Source organism: Myotis davidii, unplaced genomic scaffold, assembly GCF_000327345.1.
Source record: "Myotis davidii unplaced genomic scaffold, ASM32734v1 scaffold142, whole genome shotgun sequence".
Taxonomy (NCBI): domain Eukaryota; kingdom Metazoa; phylum Chordata; class Mammalia; order Chiroptera; family Vespertilionidae; genus Myotis; species Myotis davidii.
Genome location: NW_006294400.1, coordinates 1,815,148 through 1,831,398, shown reverse-complemented (window position 1 = coordinate 1,831,398; position 16,251 = coordinate 1,815,148). Strand labels below are relative to the sequence as shown.

Below are 16,251 nucleotides of genomic sequence, written 5' to 3'. Positions count from 1 at the left end.
GACATGTCCTTGGACTTGGTTTCCATCTCGGTGTCACTGAGTGCTCTGGTGTCCCCGTCTGCCTCTCACGTTGCATTGATATTCACTTGCTTGTCATGTTCTCCTGCTGTAAGTCACAAACCCAGAACTTCCAGAAATCTTCTTAGGAAAATGCCATGCCAGTGACTGACCTGCTCTCGCGTAGCCCTTTTTCGGGTTATAAAATGTCTTCACAGTCTTTGCACAACTTTTCAGAACAGTCCAGGCCTTCTCTTAGCAATCAGAATATTCATTTGGAGGCATGCGGTTCTTAAAGGAAGAGAGTATACTTTTCTGAGAGAGCGATAATACACAGAGAATTTGCAAATGGCACCCTTGAAGGTGACCTCAGAGCCGTCACTTCTGCTTTGAGTGTGTGCGCTTGCATCCAGCGGTGCACACAAACACCCACACATGCACACGGCCCGTGCACAGCCTGGTGGGACGTCTGAGAGTGAAGAGGTACGACTTCAACTCACCCCTGAGACTCTCCCAAATCTTCTTTCTCCTTTGAGGTCAAGCCAGGTGCTTTGGAGAAATGTTAACAGTTCTGATGGAAATGTCCACAATTCTGTGGTACTGAGACCCACCAGTGAGGCCAGGTGTCCACACGCCTATCAGACGCAGTGGGAGGGAGGGCCCACTCTTTGAGCCTGAAATAAAATTGAAACTAATGACAAGAGTCACGTGGTATGAATGTCACGTGGGGGGACATGAATAGGTTTGTCAGCAGAACTTGCCAAATTCCAACTAATGTGTTACTGTTTTCTTTAAGATTGTGTGGCCTTGAATGGGTCAATAAGCATTTTCCTGTAAAGACACTGTCAACTTCTCGCATTCTGTATGTCTTAATAATTTTACTGAATCAGCAACACAGGAATCTAACCTGTTTGAGAGAGTTACGTAAACTCTCTTTTATGATGAAGTAAAGTGAGCTCTCCAAAAATATAGGCATCAATCGGCCCAACTTGCAGGTGTTAAATAAAAACATTTGCTAAAAAAAAAAAAAAAAAAAAGTGATGAACGCTTCAATTGCCCCTAAAGAGCATTTAGAACATGGGGACAGGCGATGGTGTCCGAAACACGTGCCGCTCTCTTCCTGTCGCATATGGATTTGAAAGGAGACTTCGCAAGTCCTGCTGGTGCTACTGGGGATGTGCCTGAAACCCAGGTACATGCCCTTGACCAGAATCGAACCTGGGACCTTTCAATCCGCAGGCCGACGCTCTATCCACTGAGCCAAACCGGTTTCAGCCAATAAAAATATATTTTAAAAAGAAAGAATAAAAAGAAAGGAGACTCCTTAACAACAGGAACTGAGTGCAGAGCCCGTCGAGCCGGCAGGAGGAGGCCCCGCGTTGCTGGTTCAGGCGGCGGACTGCGCGATCCCAGGGTGGCCGACCCGTTCTTCCTGGTGTGCTTACGTTGGATGCTTGTGTCCCCTCGCAGCCCTGGGAGCCCCAGTGCTTCTGCAGTGACTTCCCCCACGAAGCCGTGTGCGCAGAGCCCTGGGGCCAGGCCTTGCTGGTCTCCACCGACGCGGGCGTCCTGCTAGTGGATGGTTAGTGAGTAGCCGCTCGTTTAAATGTCTTTGTGTGACGTGTGCTTCTAAGATGCGTGACCGCCAGCCAAGTCCCTTTAGATAAACGTGTCCCCAGCAATGAGGTTGGCAAAGTTTCATTTCCTTACAGGAAAGTTCCTTTCATTTCCTGGGAACAGTCCCCTGGTTCCCAGGACAAGCAGAGGGACTGTTTTCTGAGCCAGCAAGCTGGAGGTGAACCCATGTGATAGGTCCCTCCCTTGCCCTCATCGCTGGTCTGTGGGTATCAAATAACCTGCAAAAAGAATCTCCTTTTCGGCCAATACTTACCACGATTCCAACATTCACCTTAAATCGACAAGGACACGCTATTTAGGGCCACCCTCTCAGGGACACGCTCTTTCTCTCGCAAAGGTCTCTCTCTCTCTTCTTCTTTCTGAAGGTTTCTAATTCAAAAAGTACTTGGTGTCCAAAACCAACAATAAGAAGCGTAGATAATCCATTTCTGATGGATATAGAAGCAAAAGGATTTTGGCAGGAAGACAGATTTCAATTCAGTATAAAATCAAGCTTCCTGACTCCCCAGAGCCAGCCTGCGGGGGTCAGCTCCCTGTCTCCACAGAGCAGCCACCAATCCGACCTGTCCTTGGTGAGGAGGCTGGAGAGGGAGTTCAGCTTCAGGTGGGGATTTAATTTAGACCCCAGGACCATTGGTGCCTTCCTGCAGGAGGGCCCTGTGGGGTTTCCAGGCCCCAGATGAATGTTAAAGGGGCTAAACACTGGTAACAAGTGTCTCCCGGGCTGGAGAGAGCACAGGTGGAAAGATAGCATCTTCCCAGGGCACGCCCTCCACTCTGCCTGGACGCAGGCCGCCAGGCTCCGGTCACCATAGTGACATTTCATGAGAACCCGGGAAGCCACTGCTGTGAGAGTGATGCAGGGGCCGAAAACAGCAGCATCTTCCCACCCCTGGCCATGACCTTTACTCCCTCCTCGGACCCTGACCCAGCAGCTGTGCCAGGTGCCTCTGTAAAGACAGGGCAGGCGGGCCAGGCTTCATCATGGACTTATTTCTGACCTCCTCTGTTATTTTTCACATATGTTTTCATTTCATGCCATCACATAATTTTTTAATGTATGTACATATGTAATTGTATATATAACTAATTTACTAAAGACAATCTCTGCGCCTTCTCCCACAAAAAGTTGATAATTTAGCATTCATAATTTAATAATTTAAATTTAATATTTAATTTTAGAAATTACAAGACAAAATCTTTGTGATCTGAGAAAGCGTAACCTCACTGAGCTTCAGGCTTCTCTAAAGGGGAGGCAATTATTTTAAGTGGCCAAAAAGTCATTTATGATCATGAAAAATTATGAAATGAACAAAATAGGGATGATGATCATAACTACAATGAGAAAACTGTGGAGATTCTATTGTTACAGATGTTAAGTGCTTAAAGTCGTGTCTGGCACATAGTAATAACTTATTAAACAGTAGCTATTATCTTTTCTATATCCTTGTGAACTTGCTAAAAGGTAACAAAGTCCATAGATTCTGCCCAAAGTACAACCAAATAAAAGAATTTATTTTTTTAAAACACACACAACACCTTAGAGCAGTGGTTCTCAACCTTCCTAATGCCGTGACCCTTTAATACAGTTCCTCATGTTGTGGTGACCCCCAACCATAAAATTATTTTTGTTGCTACTTCATCACTGTAATGTTGCTACTGTTATGAATCGTCATGTAAATATCTGATAGGCAGGATGTATTCTCATTGTTACAAATTGAACATAATTAAAGCATAGTGCTTAATGACATAAAACAATATGTAATTATGTATGTGTTTTCCGATGGTCTTAGGTGACCCCTGTGAAAGGGTCTTTGGACCCCCAAAGGGGTCGCAACCCACAGGTTGAGAACCGCTGCCTTAGAGGTTTCGTGTAGTCTCTTGATTTATAGATGAGGAAGCTGAGGCCTAAAGAGATGGTGTGACTTGCCCAAGATGACACAGCTGGTTAGTGGCACTAGAACTAGAGCCTGCGCCCACAGGGGACTCCTAGCCCAGTGTCTTGCACTAAACCAGCTGCATTGTATTAAAATTAAACACCACCATGTGATTGTCTTCACCGTAACACAGGTTTCCAAAAAGACAGTCCTGGGCAGGTAATGATGAAAAATGTTACGATTAAATTCTACCTGTTTGCCTTGGTGGGAAAGGAAATACTTGCAAGGCTCGCCTAAAAACAGGAAAAATCCTTTTTTGAGTTACTTCTATTTTTTGCAACATAAAATTTAAACCAAGATTACCAAGTCCCTTTTGGACGTGTTCACCTTTACGGATGCAAATGTTCACGGATGTGTCAGTTGTAAGGACTTTTGTGATTTGCCGGGAAAGTCTTCGCTTCCCTGTTTGCTTTTGCTAAAAAGAGACTGTGGCCTTGCTGGTCCTCCTGTGTGCTGCGAAGCCATATCCTTATTATTTCTTTGTTTACCTGTTTCTTGTCTACGCTTCATCATATACGCATTGTTTCCACGCGTGAATCTCCCCTTCCCTTTAGGCTGTTTCACACTGTCCCCTTAGCCACTGCTTCATTTCATCGGGTGTACCCCTGAGAGTCTGCTCTCTCCAAGGTCATTCTTAAGAAATGAAGATGCTTTGTGTTCTAAGTGTAGCAAAACCTCCTTTGAAGGAAGACTAAATACTGATTAAGCAAGCTGTCACCATAGGTTTTGGTTTTGCAGTAATAGAAAAGCCGGCTCTGAAAGATGATTTCTTCATAAGGAGATGATAAAACCAAAATTGTCATGAAACTCATGAAATCTACAAGTCACCTGCTCATAACCTTGCCTCCTCTCCCTTCCTGCACGCTGCGTCAGCCTGTTCAGCCACTGGGAGAGGTGTGATGGAGAATAAACCCCGAGGAACTCTGTACAGAGTTGGGCAGCTACACAGTGTCACCCTGTTTTAAATGTGAAATGACGTGCTTCTGTCACTTCCTAATTCCTTCCAGGGCTCTTGCTTCCGGGCCCACCATCCCTCCATGGCTTTGCAGCTGCCTTTAGGCCACGGCACTGGCTGAGAGCACAGCCTTTGTCCTTGCACAGACTGGCTCCACATGCTCAGGACGTGACCTTGGACACGTTACTGGCATCTCACATTTAAAACGGGGCGATACTGTGTAGCTCCCCAGCTCTGACCTCAGATTCCTCAGCTCTTAAGTGGGGGAACATTTAAGTGAAATGACCTGTGAGACACTTAGCATTGGGCCTGGCACGCAGGAAGCCCTCGGTGTCTCTCAGCCGCCGTTCAGGAAATGAGGCGATCCTAGCTCCTTGGTCACATGTGCTGGTGGGCGCCCATCCCATGTTTTAAAAATCAGCTCAGCTCCAGCGGAAGCACAGGGAGCTTGGGAATCGATTCCTGTTGGGGCAGAAGAGGAAGGAGAGTGGTTTCGTGGGCTCTCAAGGGGCTTAGTGGGCCCCATCCTTGTGAGGAACTAGAGACAAGCCGATTCTAGCGAGAGCTTCACTGGCTTGTGCTCTGACCAACTGGAGCTCTCACGGGCGCAGCAGCAGGAGGTCCCTCCCCCGGGCGGGGGTCATTAATCCTGAGGCCTGTAAGCTCTGCCCCTCCTCCCACCGTCAGGGAGGGATGAACTCCCAATCAGACTTCTGGAAGAGGCCAGGGGCTCAGGGCCCCTTGCACCTAAATTATAATTAGACAGACAAGCCTAACCCACAGCAGAGCCCCTGAAGGTCTGAGTGTCTGACAAGTACAGGTGAGCAACACGCCACCACTTCTGCCTCCACGTCCGCACCCTCCGGGCCCCATCGCCTGCCTGACTCCAGGCCAAGCCCAGAACAGACCCTTTGCCTATGGACCAGCCTAATCCGTGTAGCCTGTGCCCTGCACAGTCCCCAGGGGCACAGTCATCGCCAGCAATGTACGATCCCAGTACGTAAGCTTAACAGCAAATCCTGCCTGTAGTTACAGGCCTTTAATCGTCCATTTACCTGGCATCTTCCTGAGCACTTCCACAGAAACTCGCTTTTCCTCTTATTTGGGCAAAGTAATTGATCATTTCTCTCTTGTTTTTGTCTAAAAAGGACATTTCATATTCTTATATGGAGAAATACTGAAAATGTATAGGTAAACTATTGATAGAGGGCATTTTGGAGTTGGCTGTTTGTATTTATTTTAAATACAAGGAAATGTTAATTTTTGCTTTCTTGAGAAATATAAAATAACATGAGATACGATACAATTTCAAAAAATTACATAAAAATCAGAAACTACTTAAGAGAAATGGCTGAATTTTGTATACACTAAGTGTATGAACCCCAGGGAAAGCTGGGACTGAGCGAGGCCGCCTGTTCTCTGACGAGCGCTGAGGAAGCAGGTCTCGGTCCCGGGCTCTCTGGAGGTTTAAGTGCCTCTCGGAAGGAAGCGTCAGTCCCTCTCCCCAGACTGAGAGGAGATGAGTCTTGAACTTCTTGTACAGCCCTATGGAAGCGCTGGAAGCTGGCCTCCTTCCTTGCCCAGCGAGAACTGGCCCCCAGAGCAGCCACAGGCATGTTCGCTAGGTTCTGGAAAGTGCCTCGGGGTGCTGTGCTGGTAACCAGGTTTCCTTTTCCAGGTGACCTCCCAGCAGTGCCAGTGTTTGACAGGACTCTGCCTGTGAAGCAGATGCATGTGCTTGAGGCGCTGGACCTCCTGATTCTCCGAGCAGACAGAGGTGTGCTTCCCCACTGGTGGTGCTCCCCTGCAGGTGGTACTCCCCTCTGGGTGATGCTCCCCTCCAGGTGATACTCCCTTCAGGGTGGTGCTCCCCTCCAGTGATATCCCCTCTGGGTGATGCTCCCCTCCAGATGATACTCCCCTCTGGTGATACTCCCCTCCTGGGTGCTGGTCTCCAGGGGAAAGGGGAGTGTGCAGCCCCCTGTGGCCAGCACTGAGGCTCACAGGGTCTGACTACATAGGTCGTACCAACTGTCTCTGCTCCTGGTGCTCAGTGCTCAGGGTTCGTGGGTGGCCCATTGGTTCTCTGAAGAGGGAACAGTGAAGGAGAGAAGGTGGGGCAGAGCATCCTCAAATGCATTGATAGGTAAAGGCAGTGGGGGGTCTCCCTGCCTCTAGCCCTGCTTTCCCACACAGCTTGCCCCTTCTTTTCTTTTTCACTTTTCCATGCGTCTCCTCCTCCGACCACTTCGTCTCACCAGGGAAGGACGCCCGCCTCTTTGTCTTCAGGCTGAGTGCTGTGCAGAAGGGCATCGAGGGCAAGCAGGCCGCGTGGGGCCGGTGCGACTGCCGGGAGAACAAGCTGGAGAAAACGAAAGGTGACGCGCAGCGCGGCGTGGCTGGTTTCGGGTCAGGCCGCCCAGGTTTCCCTGAAACTTCAAATGAGGAGGAGTTTGATTTCACTGGTTTGCTTTTACTCGGAAACATCACAAAGAGAGCATCGCGGGCTCCCTTAGCGAACCCTGAGCCCTGGAAACCACTGAGGACCAGAGGGGGTCCTAGCTGTTTAACGGGTCAGGGGGCAGGTCCAGCTCTGGGTGCAAACCTTGAAAAGAGGCTTTAACCGTTTAGACGTTGGTTTCTGGCGCTCGATCACCCTCACTTTAATTCACATCATGTTGTGCTAGGAAGCTGAGACCACAAACTCTACAATAAAGGGAACTAACGTCCTTAATTTTCCTATAGCTCAATCCAGTTTTTATTCCAAGTCTCCATTTCACCAGGTGGCAGCAGCATTCTTAGCCTTTTCACTGGGTTATTTCTAATTTCAGGGGATCCTAGGAAGGTCCCGATTGCCAAGGCCTGGGGGCTGGCAACCTCTGGTCCTGATCATCATCACTGATTTCTCTTCCCAGGCTGCCACTTATATGCCATTAACACTCACCACAGCAGAGAGCTGAGGGTGGTGGTCGCCATCCGGAATAAACTGCTTCTGATCACAAGGAAACACAACAAGCTAAGAGGGGTGCCCGGCCCCTCGCTGTTATCCCCCTTGTCGGAGTCCCCCGTTGAAGAATTCCAGTACATCAGGGTAGGTCTTCTGTTCAAACTCCCTCTCTCTGGGCCAGGCCAACTCTCCTTCCACCCTGAGTCTGTCATCTACTGGGGCTGTTCCACAGGCAGTGGCCCATTCGGGGAACCCTCACCTGAAGCCCTGTCCCCCGAGAGGACTAAGGCCAACGGGGTCTTTCCCTTCTCCACCCAGATCCCAGGCCCGTGACCACCGAGGGGTGTTCTGGGCACTGGGACACACTGTGAACAAAACGCCGCTCTTCTCCGAGAGATTGCTCGCTAGCTGCAGGGTAACAGGAATCGGCAGGCAGGTCTGTGGTCCTGAGGATAACAGGAAAGTAGGGGTAACAGCAGAGGGCAATGGGGCAGGGGGCGGGGGGCTCTATCCTAGGAAGGACGTCCCAGAAACCCTCTCTGGAAAGGTTACCTTGAGCAGAGATCCAAATGAAATATGGGAGTGGGCGATGAGGGTATCGGGGAGAGGGCATTTCAGTCCCTGGCCAAGGCTCAGGCAAGAGGCGGGTGCCTGGGCTGAGTAAAGAGGCAGGGAGGCCAGGGCACGGACCAGGCTGCTGCCCAGGACTGCAGCTGTGACTCTGCATGAAGGGGAAGCCTCTGGAAGGTTTGAAGCAGAGAATTGACCTGGTTTTTTAAAATATATTTTATTGATTTCAGAGAGGAAGGGAGGGGGAGAGAGAGAGAAATATCAATGATGAGAGAGAATCATTACTCGGCTGCCTCCTGCACACCCCACACTGGGGATCGAGCTCACAACCTGGGCACATGCCCTTGACCGGGAATCGAACTGTGACCTCCTGCTTCATCGTTTGAAGCTCAACCGCTGAGCCACACTGGCCGGGCAGAGCTGCATGTTTTACGGAGCCTCCTCTGGCCGCTGCGCAGAGGCGAGCATGGGGCCAAGAGCGGGGATGAGGTGTCCTGCTGAGAGGCAGGCCCAGCGAGAGATGGTGGTGGCATGGGCGGCTGCAGAGGAAGCCGTGGGCAGAGCAGCCAGGCCACTAGCCACTAGGTTTGCTAATCAATTGAGGGTGGAACTTGTAGGAGAAACCTCCTTGAGGGACAGGTTCCTTCCCTGATCTTACCATTTCTAACTTTTTAAAAACTATGGTACATTAAGGTGTGGACTATGTCAAGCATTGGCTGCCAAGGCAGAGTATGCCTGCAGGCAAGCTGAGAGATTATTTTGCCTGGAGTTATGCATCTCGGTTTCTGCTTTAATTAGGTGTTAGTCTTCTTGATACAGTTATTAGCAATTTGAATGAATATGTATGTCCATTTATGGGGCATAGAGCTCTGAAGTCAGTTTTCCTGAGTTCAGATCTTGGCTGTGCCACATATAAACCACGTGACCGTAGGCAAGTCACATGACCTTTGAGCCTCTGTTTTCTCATCTGTAAAGTAGGATAATAACCTTACCTACTTTATAAGGTTGTCATGAGTCTTCAGTGAGAATAGTGTTTGCTTGGCACTGTGTTAAGTGCTCAACAAAGTTAGCAATTATTTTATTATTATTATTATTATTATTATTAAATCTCTCTCAGGACAGGACCAGATAATCTAAGGGCTAACTCGGACCACATTGTTGAATCACTTTTGTAAAAGTATTCCCTGGCCCCGCCCCTATGTGTGGATGAGGCCTGGTCCTGAGGACAGGGTGTCGGGGAGAAGTCAGGCTCCATCCCTCTTTGCCATCCCTGCCTCCCTGTCAGGAGCAGGGTCTGCAGGACCTGGGAGGTGGCCCCCTTCTGGATGGGGCGGGCAGTGGGGCTTGATATGAAGATGGCTGCCTGTGTCCTGACCGTTTCTCCTACCCTGTCAACCACGCAGGAGATCTGTCTGACCGACTCTCCCGTGGTGATGACTTTAGTAGACGGGCCAACAGAAGAGAGTGACAATCTCATCTGCGTGGCGTATCGACACCAGTTCGACGTGGTGAACGAGAGCACGGGGGAGGCCTTCCGGCTGCACCACGTGGAGGCCAGCAGGGTGAGTGGGCAGCCACAGGCAGGGGGTGGAAGGCGACCAGCGGTGTGGCTTCCAGCTCTGTGAAGCCACCATTAGCAGGTTCTGTATCGTATCAGTATTAGGTGCTGTGCTAGCTGGGCTGTGCACGTGGAGCTGCCATGTTATCAGTCAAACGGTTCAGGCCGATAGAACCGTCCCATTGCCCGTTCGGCTGCTCCACAAGCCCCTGCCGCTCCGTTCTTTCCAATAGAAGAACCGAAGCATCAAAAAGCTACGCGTGAATTCGTAACGAGAGCATGCGTTTGGTGGAGCACCTGTAACGGGATCGGGTCTCCGGCTCATTTGTGGGCCCCAGTCCCAGGGGTTCCCGGTTGGGAGCTCACCCCGAGCCACACGAGAGGGCTGGCCACGGGCCCAGCTGGGCTTCCTCTTCCGCGGGCGCTGGGAAGGCAGGGCACAGGCCTCACGTGTTACAAAGCTGTGCTTTTTCATTCTCACAAACACCGTATGTTATTTTCATCATTTCTAAATGCCAATGAAATGAACTGCTTTTTAAGCAAATAAAAATTGAAAAGCCAATGCCCCACATTAGACTATAACGTCAGGATCTAGGAGTGAGGACCCAGAACTGCCTTTTCCGAAAGCTCTCTAGCTGGCGCTCACGTCCTCACCTGGAGAAACGGTCCTGGAGCTGGTCCTGCCGGACCCTCACCCCGGAGAGACCGAGGCAGGGATCGGGTCGAAGCATGAAGCGGGTCGAAGCATGAAGCGGGTGTGCCGCGCTGAGTTTCTGACGGTCTGACCGGCTGCGGAGGCCTCAGGAGGGAGTGGGGAGGCCCCCGCTGTGGCTCTGTCCCTGATCCCGGCCGTGGCTGGTGCTCCGCCATGGCCTGCCCCACAGCCTGACTCTGAACACAGCCACACTGTCAGCTCAGTCCTGGCAGAGTCCCCATAGACCTGCCTGATGCCAACGGCTGCCCTGGAGCGAGATGAGCCGAGTGCAGGAGGCGGCACGAGCCTCCGCTGGGAGGGCAGGACAGGCAGTCGAGGGGCAGTGTGGCGCACAAAGGCACCAGAGGGACGCGGGAGGCTGCTGTTGGGCAGGGTGCTGGGAGCCCCTGAAACTTCCCGCCTGCCCACGACCCCGCTCATTGTCATTGCAGGTTCATTTCGTTGCAGCTATTGATGTTTACGAAGACGGGGAAGCCGGGCTGCTCTTGTGTTACAACTGTAAGTGAGCCGCGTGTTTGTGTCTTTATCTGCTGAAATCCACCGTCCCTTTTGGGGGGCAATTTGAAGGGACTTAACCCTAGACTTGCCTAATGGTTCATTCCCGTGGCCTTAACTGCGCTCCAGGAAACATCTAAAAATTGCATTCCTACCTAGATCTACCAATACGCCCGGATCGTGGCCCCATCTCCAGGGTGTGGGGATGACAGTTAGAGTGACAGCTTCCGTTTAGGGAGCCCTTGCTGCCCGCCACGTGCGGCGCTCAGGACGCTGGAGTCAGCGTCTCTGTGATTCTCAGGTGCTCCTATTACCTGTAGTTCGGAGAAAAGGCAGCTGAGGCCGGGGGCGGGGAACTGCCTTTCTCAGATCATGCGAAGCCGCAGAGCCAGGGCTCACGTTCGGGTGCTGGTGATTCCCTCGCCCAGAATTTTGACCACAGGGACTCTTCGTGACTATTTCTCAGGTGCTGGTGAAAGCGCCTCTCCCTGATCTCCGGCCTTGGCAGGGGTACTGTGGGTCAGGTGGCAGGTGGGTGTGGGCAGGGTCTTTAAGGATTTGCAGCATTTCAAAAGCTAACCTTATACTACATAAACAGGATCTTTTCATGGCTAAGAGTAGTGACATTTTTGTGCATAAGGCTGCCAGTCTAACTGAAGCAGGAAAACGTGTTTTTTCAGCCTAGAATGGAATTAATGTAGAGTGGTGACATTGTCTATGTCACATGCGGCAGATATTCTGATTAATCTTTGATTAATAAGTATGGGGAAGCCAATGATGAAGAGAGAACTTGGTTTGGAAAACATCTTTCAGAATTTGAGATTTATGGGGAGTAAGTTGGGAGAAGTAGTCACAAAGAAGGAGCCCCCCCAACAATAAGTCTCTCTTTTAGGCTATTTTGGCCTCGGTTCTGTCTCAGCCGCTGGGTGAGAAGGAACGTTGGGTGAGAAGGTCCCCAGGCAGGGCAGCAGGAAAGGCCAGGGGCTCCGTCCGACCCGCAGTGCTCAGGTGGCCAGGCCTTTGCTGTCCTCTCTCCCAGGTTTTCGGGGACAAGGGGAGCAGGGGTCACGTGTTTAAAGTCACTTTTGCAAGATGCTAATCTCTTCAAAGTGTGGTCTTTTTACTTTATCAAAAAATCTATGAGGAAAACTGGTGACAGGAAGCTTTAAACACTGATGTAGATTTTTTTTCCTTTTAACGTCTCGAAAGGTGGGAGGGGTTTTAGGTGGGCGAGCAGTTAGGAACAGAAAGATAGAGCTAGTTGTTAGCACAAGGGAACGAATCCCAGAATGAAAAGGGAGCGTGGGAACAGGAGCCGCCATCCTCTCTGTACAGTAGGAAGCTTGGTTCACTCCGGCAGGGCAGGGCACAGCGTCCCTGCGGGCAGCGGGCAGGGGGCAGGCGGCAGGAAGCTGGTAAAGGTGTGGGAGCAGGTACCTGGCGTCCGCACTCACCTGGCGAAAGATGGCCGTTCCTGGGTGTATTTTAAATCTGAGAACCCAGGCCCTTGGCTGATGGGTCAGATGGACAGTATGAGAGGAAGAGGCTGGTTCTGCAGGTGGGGCCCGGGCCGCCGGAAGAATGGAGGATACATTTACCGGGAAGAGAGACCCTGAAGAGGGGGGCGCTTGGGGGAAACATCCGAGTTCAGTTTGGACGCATCAGCGCCTCCCATGATCCCAGTGGAGCCCTGAGCCATCAGCTGGGTCACGTCCGGAGCTGGGAGCCCAGCGGGAGGGTTGGTGGGAGATACCACTGGGTGGTTAGCATGTAACTGACATCTGGGGTCAACGAGACTGAGGAGACTGTGTAAAGAGAAGTGGGGGGAGAGAGGCGGCAGGAGGAAGACCAGGAGTGGGCGGGGTCTGAGAGCCGCTCTGGCTTTACCAGGGGGAGTCGCTGGGAACCTTGCTCTGAGCAGGTGTCTCTGGGGCAGAAGTGGGAGCAAAAGCTGACCACACAGGACACTAGAGAATGGGGAAGAGGAATAGAGACAAGTCTTGCAAAGAATTTTGCTTTGAAGGAAGAGAGAGGGGAAGAGGGTGATAGTGAGAGGAGGAAGAGAGGTCAAGGATTTAAGAATAAAATTGTGTGGCTAACCCATGGTGGCTCCTGGAATACAAGGGGCCTCCGCTTCTACGTGAACGCCCTCCCTACGAGAGGGTCCAAACCACTGGGAGCAGGCCAGGACCGGGTAGCTGAAGTAACCTGGCCTTAGTCCAGCCATGGGCAAACTACGGCCCATGGGCCAGATCCGGCCCATTTGAAATGAATAAAACTAAAGAAAAAAAGACCGTACCCTTTTATGTAATGATGTTTACTTTGAATTTATATTAGTTCACACAAACACTCCATCTATGCTTTTGTTCCGGCTCTCCGGTCCAGTTTAAGAACCCATTGGGGCCCTCAAGTCAAAAAGTTTGCCCACCCCTGCCTTAGTCTAATGCTGGCTCAGGGTCACCAGGCGATGCTGGCATGTGGCTTGAGGTTTCCTAATAAAACGTTGGGAGGAGGGGCGTGTGGAGCTCTCACCACTAGTCCTGCCGAGTGGGGCTCCGTGTGGGACCTGACCCACAGGAGGGCTTCCTGATCCGAGGGCTGCCAGCAAGTGTCCCTTCTCTGCAGTCAGGCGGACCCGTGTTCTCCCCACGTGGTACTGCTGAGACTTCGGACCAGCTACTTCACCTCTCCTCGCCTCAATTTTCTCATCTGTAAAATGGGCGCAATAATCGCATCCACTTCCTAAGGCCGTACAGATCCAGTGGGTGGTGCTTTCAAAGCCCAGAGCCTGGCTCGTGGTAAAGTCTCCCAGAGTGGCAGCTGTGGTTATTGCAGTGCTGCCCCTGGGAACCTGGCCTCGGGACAGCAGTCAGGGTGCTGTTCCTGTCGTCTGCTTGTCATGCATCTGATTACAGTCATCTAATATTGTCTCCAACAAAAATGAGTCCTATTGTTTCGTTGCAGACAGTTGCATCTATAAAAAAGTGTGTCCGTTTAATGGGGGCTCTTTTTTGATTCAACCGTCTGCGTCCGATTTCCAGTTCTGTTGGAACCAGGCTCCTTACGCAGTCGGTAAGAAAGCCCTTGCCTGCACTCTTCCCCTTGTGCATTCCCTGGGCCTGTCCATGCTGCGTCAGCAGACTCGCCGGCTTCCTGCTAAATTGCCATAAATTATGTGAAGATGGGCACTCAGTCGTTTCTATTCTTCCCCTTTTAGGACTATTGTCTCTGCGGTTCATCCCAGTTCTGAGCACATGATCCTTTGAGAACAATTAAATCTCAGCTTTTAGCCGTCCTTTCGTTTCTGGTTTCTGGGCCCCACTCGCCTTTTTCTAAAATGCAAGGATGAGATCCAGTCCTAACACCCTGACTGACGCGGGGGAAGGGAAGCCCAGTGCTCCCAGCGCCATTCCCATAGTTGAAAAGTCTAGAACCACAGAAACACAGGGACTTTGTCTGTCACACAACACCCATGGTGGTGCCTCGTGTATGTGGTTCAAGATCCACAGCTGGGCACCTGCCCGTTTAGAGTCAGATCCGAGCCAAGTTAGTCCTGTTTTCCTCTGAACAAAAGCATTTATTGAGAGGTGGGCATTGTAGGGACTGTGGGACAGCAGGGGAGCTGGCCCAGACAGGCCGGTGTGGTAACAAGGCAGGGATCTGGCCAATGACAGGTGGGTGTGGTAACAAGGCAGGGACCTGGCCAATGACAGGCCAGTGTGGTAAAAAGGCATGGACCTGGCCAATGACAGGCCGGTGTGGTAACAAGGCAGGGACGGCAGAGCTGGCTCCCAGGGTCCCGAGTCACACCCTGGAGGTCACTTGAGGGGTGGAGGTGAGAGGCGAGAGGCGATGTTTGGTAGAAAGTGTCCGGGGTGAGCCAGGAAAGTGCAGGGTCACCAAGCAGAGTGCAAAGGAGCGGCCAGGTTGGGGGGGAGAGGGCAGGGAGGGGCCAGTACAGAGGCAGGAGTGGGATCCCTGGGCACCAAGGCAGTTGTGGTGTGTGGAAGCCATAATGTATCGGAAAAACGATGTCAAGAAGAAGGGCCGATCTCAAGCCCACCGAACGCAGGGACGTGGTGAGGGACGGTGAGGGATGAGGCGGGGCCCCGCCCCTCACACAGGACAGAGGAGGAGGGAGGTGACTGATGACAGGGACTGAAGAGGAGAAAGGCCAGGGAGGGCTGGGTCAGCTGTGGTGTGGACGTAGGGGTCTCCCAGGGCCTGGGCAGAGCCTCTGGAAGATGGGGCTCCAGGACTGCGGGAGGGAAGGCGGTAAGGAGAGGAGACAGCGCACCCCTACCAGAGGCACAGCGTGGCCACCAGGGCACAGGCCCGCGAAGTAGGAGAGGCAGCCGGAGCACTGGGAGGGGCGGGAGCTCCCGAGAACTGGGGAGGGATGTGAGACAGTCACGGCGCCCCCACAGCCACAAGTGGGGGGCTGGAGCTGACGCCCCGCTGCCTTGCAGTCTGTGCTTTCCCGTACCTCCTGGCCTTCACCCCCGACTCCATGGAGATCCGCCTGGTGGTGAACGGGAACCTGGTCCACACCGCGGTCGTGCCTCAGCTGCAGCTCGTGGCCTCCAGGGTGAGCAGACCCCATGTTTCCATCCGAGCAGCTGTGGGCCCCAAGGCCAGGAGACGCCCCTCCCAGTCAGGTGTCAGGACGCCAGGGGGCGATGAGGAGGCCGGAAATGCTCCCGGTGGGGTTTTCATGTGCGGCCGAGGGCTGCAGGCGCCCCTCTTAGTCCCAGAGCGAGCGGTTGTTTGGTGCGGTGAGGGGGGCTGTGCGGGCCTCTCCCGCAGCATCGGGCACAGCGCTGCCCTGGGATGCGCTGGGGAGGAGCTGAGTGAGGACGAGGGTCCCCAGCACCCGGCAGCCCTCACGTGTCTGGTCTCTTTCCTCCCAGTCGGATATCTACTTCACAGCAGCCGCGGCCGAGAGCGAGGTCCTGTCTGGAGGCAGCTCCAAGGGGGCCAGCGCCCACAACTCTCCGCAGACGCCCCCGGGCGGAGATGCCCCCGTGTTCCCGTCGTCCCTGGGGGAAGGTGAGTCCCGTTTTCGCTGTCTTGTTCAGAGGTTTCTTAGTCCGTTCATTGTCAAGTATCAGCACGTGACTACCGCCCAAGGAAGTCACCATTGAAAGCCATAAAAAACGTGTATTCTGAGTGCACTGGTTGCATTCTTAAGAAACTTGGGGATGCAGCCCAAGTGCCCATCAGTGGCCGAGTGGATGAGAAAGCTGGGCACAGTCACCCCATGGAACACTGTGCAGAGTGAGACAGAAGGATCTCTCACCCCCTGGAGGGACCCGGAGAGCATTATGCTGAGTGAAATGACTCAGAGAAAAACAAGGATCACGTGACCGAGCTTGTGTGTGGAATCTAAGTAACAAAATAAACTGATGAACAGAGCGGATCCAGAGACATGGAACAGAG

At 52.2% G+C, this 16,251-nt stretch overlaps 1 protein-coding gene across 2 annotated transcripts in view; it reads left to right on the top strand.

The window, feature by feature from the left end:
- GARNL3 (GTPase activating Rap/RanGAP domain-like 3) overlaps positions 1-16,251 on the top strand; it is an 88,433-nt gene that overhangs the window by 68,780 nt on the left and 3,402 nt on the right. For both annotated transcript variants that reach the window (XM_006768542.2, XM_015567067.1), the window contains exons 18-26: positions 1,468-1,579; positions 6,206-6,304; positions 6,789-6,905; positions 7,443-7,618; positions 9,448-9,606; positions 10,749-10,815; positions 13,777-13,884; positions 15,282-15,400; positions 15,723-15,861. In XM_006768542.2, coding sequence (XP_006768605.1) covers positions 1,468-1,579; positions 6,206-6,304; positions 6,789-6,905; positions 7,443-7,618; positions 9,448-9,606; positions 10,749-10,815; positions 13,777-13,884; positions 15,282-15,400; positions 15,723-15,861 — 1,096 coding nt within the window. The remainder of the gene's footprint in view (positions 1-1,467; positions 1,580-6,205; positions 6,305-6,788; positions 6,906-7,442; positions 7,619-9,447; positions 9,607-10,748; positions 10,816-13,776; positions 13,885-15,281; positions 15,401-15,722; positions 15,862-16,251) is intronic.